General features: G+C 39.3%; 1 protein-coding gene across 1 annotated transcript; it reads right to left on the bottom strand.

Moving 5' to 3' along the window:
• Nucleotides 1–2,356: 2,356 nt before the first annotated feature.
• LOC113034064 (OX-2 membrane glycoprotein-like) lies at nucleotides 2,357–3,594 on the bottom strand (the record flags this gene model as incomplete). Its single annotated transcript, XM_026188358.1, has 4 exons — nucleotides 2,357–2,412; nucleotides 2,609–2,653; nucleotides 2,803–3,105; nucleotides 3,198–3,594. Coding segments are annotated over 4 exons (801 nt in total), but the record flags the coding sequence as incomplete, so codon positions are not given.
• Nucleotides 3,595–7,088: the final 3,494 nt, after the last annotated feature.

Genomic DNA, 7,088 nt, shown 5'->3' with positions numbered 1-7,088 from the left:
GGAGTGGCGGAGTTTGGGCCGAGTGGGGAGCGAGTGTGGATTCCTTCCCCTGGAGCCCTGAAGCCCTGCCCCATTCACTGTATATACACATCACTGTGGTTTCCCTTCTGTGTTAATAAATTGTCAACCCTTTGCTTGCCAGAACGCTGCCTGCGTCTGAATCCATCTGTTAGCCCTGACATTGGATACCTGGAAATCAGTGAAGGGACCATTAATGCTTAAACTTGTACACAGGTTTGAGAGCAACCACCCAAAAGCTTCGGCTAATAAACACTAGTCTGTGTTTGTGATGCAAATGTTTCTGGCTGTGTTCACAAACATTTAGTAAGGTGAGTGAGGAATATTAATACTTATTATTAGATCATTAGCAGACTGTAGAACTTGACTGCACGCCAAGGTGGCAGTTCAGCCATTTGATTCATGTTGCAGCAGCTCATGAGTGAATGAACATCGTGCAATAAAAGTACTTCTAGAAGTACATTTTTGCAAAAACGTACATTGTGGAGGAATGTAGGGAAGACACGAGGGAGCCCAATATTTTACTCAAACGTTAATTGCTGCATCACACAACTGAACATTCAAAGCGCCAAAACCTAACCCTCTCACTTCCCGTTACACTGGGTACGAGTGGAGCTACCTGGTGGTATGTACTTACTAGGGGTGCAACGATATTCGTATCGATATTGAACCGTTCGATACAGTGCTTTCGGTTCGGTACGCATATGTATCGAACAATACAACATTTGTAATTTATTTTATCAACTTTCCTTCTGACGATGCTGTCTGTGTTGAGCGCTCAGTGAATCTGCGTTCGACTACTCCGCCTAGGCTGCACTGTCGAGCGCAGATCCACTGAGCGCTCAACACAGACAGCATAGTCAGGAGGAAGAGCGCAGGGCAAGCTAGCGAGACAGAAGTTAAGCTCTCCTTGCAACAGGCAAATTGAACCTCCCCCACTCTCATTCAGATCTGGCGTTTGGAATTATTTTGGTTTTCATGTGACGTATGACCCTGAAGGTAAGCGAGTCATGACTAAAGTAAAACAGTATGTTGGATGTGCCACGCAATGCTCAATTACATGGGTGGGAGCTAGTGTGTTAGCGCAGTTAGCTCGTTAACGTGTTGGCCGTCCAGCCCCATGCACGGGGCGATCAGGGGTAGCTCGTTAACGGAGATTTGCCGTGTTGTGGCGTTAAGGTCATTTTAACGAGGTTAACCTGAAAGCACTAGTGGGAACACAACGAATATGACTGCACATTTACGCCGACATCATCGCTAGCCCGACGTCCTGGGGCTAGGACGCTAGCGATTTTTCCAGTCGGGCTACCAAAATCTATCTCTTCCCTGCCCGTCCGGCTATTGTAGGAAGGAAAAATATATGTCAATGCTTTTGCATTCTTTCAGAAATGTAGCTGGGTAATTATGTCATTGGCATCGGTGAGCCACTGCCAATATGTGACATATTGAAATCGCGTTTGAATTTGCGCTTGTTTTTTTGCTTTCATTTTGCAATCGCGTGAACTGTGTATAGAGAGCGACAGCACTGATTGGTGAGTGATGATAATTTGTGCACCAATTCCTCTGACATTGTCTTATCAATCGTTAGCTTACTATGCAAATATGACAAGTAAAATCTCCCGCAGCTTAAACATGTGAGAGGTTGATCGCGCAGAGAATCGCTGAGCTTATGTGAGTGCGCGTGTAAAACCAGCAGCATATATATTTCAGTTCTGCTGAGCCAAATAAGACAGGTCAGGGTGAAGAAGTGACAGCCAAAGAAAAGCTTACCACAAAACGGAAAAGTTATGACAAATCAGACTATAAGGCAAAAAGAAAGTGCAGCTTTATGGTTTCATGGACAAAAGACTTTCTGTGGCTGCCATATGATGAGCTAAATAACCAGGGGTGCACATAAGTGGTCCGCAGGTGCGCATTCGCTGTCAAAATAAAAAACACGCACAAGGGTTAGGGTTAAATTTAAAAACTGTACTTTTGAGTTAAAATATATATTTATAATTTTAATAAATGACAAATTAAAAAGGCATGAACATTTTTTTGTATCGAAAAAATATCGAACCGTGATACCAAAGTATCGAACCGAACCGTGAATTTTGTGTATCGTTGCACCCCTAGTACTTACATTTATTTAAATTTACTTGAGTAGGGTAGAGTCATGCTAATGACCTAATAATTTTATTCAGGTGTGTTGCAGCAGAGATACATTTAAAAGCTTCAGGACGCTGGCTCTCAAGGCCTGGAGTTTGACACCCCTGCTTTACACAAAGATGGGTTAAATCACAGTGCAAAGAATGAATGAATAAATGAAATATAAAAAATAAATAATTATTAAATAGTCTTACACATCAATGTCATTGGTTGACTTTTGAAGTATTTGAATCCTGGTTGGGTTCCCTGAGTGACAGAAGGATTAAAACACTTTAAAATCAGTACTGAAAATATGTGCAGACATTACTGGATAGATTTAGGGTTAGAATCAATAAATCACTATCATGTTAATAAGATAAGACACATTACAAAACGACATACTAGAAAGTGAAAAGGTAACTTTTCTTCAAGCAGCATAGTGGAGCAACAGAAAAAGACAAACCCAACACCAGCACTGCTGCAGCTATTACAGTGATTGAGGGAAAATCTGTGAAAAAAACAGAAAAACGTGACGCTGACCAACAATAATACATCACTCATGAAGTACTGAAGTCATTGTTATTAGATCCCAGTCAAATTTACCCAAGTATCATCCGTCTCTAGTCTAGTCTGTGGTATACAGAAAGAGTTTCTCACCACCAACAGATGTTTTTTGGACCTCAGGAATCGTCTCCATCACCTCTCTGTGAGGAGCAGAGAGCACTCGTGCTGCACATCCCACCTGTGTGCTGTGTTTACGTGAACCTGAGAGCACAGCTGTAGTGGTGACAGTGAATGTAGCGTTGGTGTTGGACACACTGACAGTGTTGTACTGTGAGAAGCTGAGGTGTTGTTGTGAGAGTGTTACAGTGGGAGCAGGTCGACCAGTGGCTGAACAGGAAACAACCCACTCTTCAGCAGAGTTTGACTCTCTGACATCAACAACAGGTTCATGCAGCTCTGTGAAGGATCAGGAGATATTGCAAGGAATATGTTGTTGAAAGGAAATCAGTTTCTAGCACATTTAAACACATTAATGCAAAAGTTCTTACCATAGACTTGGAAGCAGGTTCTACCAGTGAAGGAGCCTTCAGGATAAGTGTTAAACAGACAGTGATAGCATCCTTCATCCTGCTCCGTCACATTCCTGATGACTATGGAGCAGTTCTGTAGTCCAGTGTATTTAAACTTGACTTTATCGTTAAAGCCATCATTCACTCTCTGACCATAGTACTTGCTGTAGGTGGCAACATTTGTCTCCACATCACGTGAGATTTTCTGCCATGTGACCTGAAGGACGTCTTTAGTGTCCAAGAGCTGACAGCTGAATTCAGCATCTTCTCCCACTGCTGCCAGCACAGTCTGCTGTGTTTGGACCACTGCTGTTAGAGCTGCATGGAGAATAACATGAGTTAGAGATGTGGAACTGAGAGGTATTGATGGGAAGGATTAAACAATCATTCGGGTCATGGAGTAGTCTGTGTTTTAGGCTCAAACAAATTGACATATGGGTACCACTTAAATGTGATGTAGACTATAAATATAAACCTGACACTCATTGTTTCATACTGTATGTTTCAGGGACATTTTCTTTCATCTATAAAAAAAAGTAAGACAATTCAGTTAGCTACCAACTAAACAAAGAAAGTCAGATAGATGTACAGATCGAGTCTATATTGGTTCTGTTGGTCCATGACCAATTCTGGAGGTCTGTACTGCATTTGAACTTTTTCAACAATTTGGAGGTCTAACCATGATTTAAGCTGGACATCAATATGGCGTTCAACATTAGAACCTTGGACTTGATGTATATTTTTTGGACATCATGTAGATATCTATGACAAGTGCAGGGAATTTAAAGGTTTAATTGAGGTCATATTTTTTATTTACAAAATATCAATATTGGGGTTACAAAACAATCCCTTCAGTGGACCAAAAATGAATTATAAAACCCATCACTTCAACATAACCAATACCAGGACTGGTATTGACTGGTAACTCGTGCTACTGTAGAAATTCCCATTGATTTTCTACATCTTCCCAGAGGCCTCCCCTTCTGTGGATTACTAGTATGTTATTTATTAATTTGTGCCTCAATTATTTCAGATCAGTTATTTCACTGGGGAAGCCCTATATTGCCCACTTCCTAATTTCAGCACAGTTTGATCTTTCTCTTTAGCATGTATGTAACTTTGGTTTGTTGAGATTTTGGCATTACTTCTGTCATAAACATTCTCTCTCAGACATAACTGACTAAGATTTCTGTGGTTACCCAGAACATTTTAATAGACTTTTTGTAATCAATCAGGTCTTCAACCCCTTCTTTTTAAAATAGTGTATAAACCGTATGTATGTGTGAAAGACTGTTAATGTTTTGATAAATTGTTTATTTTAGAACAATTGGTGAGTGTGTTTAGCCACTTCACACTACTACACTTTGCTCTAAACTACATGCCTTCTCTGAACAGTATATATGTGAATGGACTGACGGATCTTTTCATTTCAAATGTTAAATAATTGTCAGTAAACTACTTATGACCTGAACTCCATCTCTGTCTAATGGAAATGAGTGCCTTCTTGTTTTTAACTACATTGGGGTTGTGAAACGTCTTTTACATTGTAGGCCACATACAACCCAATTTTTGTTAATTTACCAACCATACATACATAACACACAAACATGTGGTTTATCTATTGCTTTCATCGTAATATGAATAGGCATGGGGCAACCTTTAACAAAACAGTCTAAAGCTGTTTTCACACAGCTCTCAAAACAGTCTCATTAATCTGAATGATGAACAACTCATGACACAGAAAGTTGATTTTGTTCTTTTTTATTAGGCTGAGTGTTCAGTGGGAGAAACGTTTTGTCACTCATTCAAACAAAATCTAAACTCTTCAGTAATTGTATCTCCCTCTAATTCTGTCTAAAGACAATCTCTTTGTCACTTCAGAGAAAAGTTCTCACATTTTAGGATCAATTTTTAATTATTACGAGTGAAGGTTCTTGTTTTCTTTTTTTTTTCTCTTGTCACAATAAATAACTTTAAAAAAAAAAAACAACAATACGGAATAAAACTTACCTTTTGAAAAGGCCATAAAAAGAAAAAACAAACACAGAATCCCACAGTCTGACATGGTGCACGTCTCTGTGTCCCCACTGGCTATTGTACCACGTATTGAAACAACGTCGTACAATAGCCAAATTATTGAAAACTCAAATGTCCCACAAGGAAGGGAGATTCTTCCTTCCTTGTGGGACATTCCAAGGCATGTTAGAATGATCAACTGTACCAAGTAAAGTACAAAAACTTCCCAGTGCAGAGTTTCATCAGTGTTTTAATCAGCAAACTCAATCATTTTTTTCTGCATTTTGAAAATTCAGTAAAGCTGTAGGTGTCAACATTTGTCTCCACATCTTGTAAGATTTTCTGTCATGTGACCTGAAGGATGTATTTAGTCTCCGAGAGCTGACAGCTGAATTCAGCATCTTCTCCCACTGCAGCCAGCACAGTCTGCTGTGCTTGTATCACTGCACAAACAAAATAAGAGGCTTTCATAGTCCGTGTTTTATGTTTCATTTAAAAAAAAAAAACAACAACTACATAACAGAATTCACTGAGGTACATACTGAACTTACAGGACAGAAACAAAGTACCAATCCTATTGCAGTAGTATATCTCCAGTAACAATACCAGCATTGGTATCAATACTATTGATAACTGGATCAATCTGCCCACATCTAACTCGTGCTATTGTAGAAATTCCCTGTGAACTTATACATTTTCTCAGAAGCCTTCCCTCCGCGCATTACTGGTATGTTATTTATTATTTTGTGCTCCAAGTTCAGTTATTTCACTGGGGAAGCCCCGTAATGCCCACTTCTTCATTTCAGTACTGTTTGATCTTTCCCTTTAACATGTATGTAACTTTGGCTTGTTGAGATTTTAGCATTACTTCTGTCACCAACATTTTAATGCTATCTTTACTCTGTTATAATCATCTCTCTATCTCAGGCATAACTGACTGAGATTTCTTTGGAAAAGTTCTCACATTTATGACCTTTTTAGGAGCTTCTTGTTTTGTTTTGTTTTCCTGTCACAATAAATAACTTAAAAAACCAAAAATGACAATATGGAATAAAACTTACCTTTTGAAGAGGCCATTAGAAAAACTAACAAATGTATAATCCCACAGTCTGACATGTTGCACCATTTGCCATGTCTGTCCCCTCACTGGCTATTATACAATGCATAGTGTTAGATTATAATATTATTTTATGCCATGTTATACCCCTAAGTAAAGATTGTGAATTATTAGGTAGTTTTAGTTGGCATTATTTTCCTGAATTAGAAGAAGCTGACAACTATTGCATTAGTTAAACTGATTTGCATTACATTAGACTGCTGATTTATTGTGGATGAATGATATTGTTTTATGATGCATTATACTGCTGAGTTATAAGAAATACTGTTTGCAGAAAGTCATCGCCTTATTTGTCTGATTAGAAGAGAACAGAACATGCTGGAGTTTTCTGCCCCATCTCAGCAGGAGCAGATAAACGGGGAGCCAAGGTCGTAGCTTAGGCGCTGTGTGAGAGAAAGCATGTGAATGTTTATGCTTTGTATGATAAGGTGGAGGCACCAGAGGCTATAAAAGTTTGAGCAATGCTCCACCATTTTGAGATTTTGAGGCTGTCTGCATCAGTGTCCATCTCCCACGTGTGTGATCATTAAATCATCGTTTGACTCAACCCGACCGGACCAGTGTTGTTATTGTGGTTTTTCTCTTGTCTCCATCCCCAATATTTTTGAACCCTAACAATGAATAAAGATTTTGTGAAAATGACTACTGAGTCCGGTGCCATCTCTGGATGCTCGAGGAATAAGAAGAACCGGGGTAAAACTGAATTCTCAACACTTCTCTGGACCCTTTCATATCTG

The sequence above is a fragment of the Astatotilapia calliptera genome, chromosome 12, assembly GCF_900246225.1.
Source record: "Astatotilapia calliptera chromosome 12, fAstCal1.2, whole genome shotgun sequence".
Classification (NCBI taxonomy): Eukaryota; Metazoa; Chordata; class Actinopteri; order Cichliformes; family Cichlidae; genus Astatotilapia; species Astatotilapia calliptera.
Note: the sequence above shows the minus strand (reverse complement) of the source record. Positions and strands in the feature narration are given on the sequence as shown.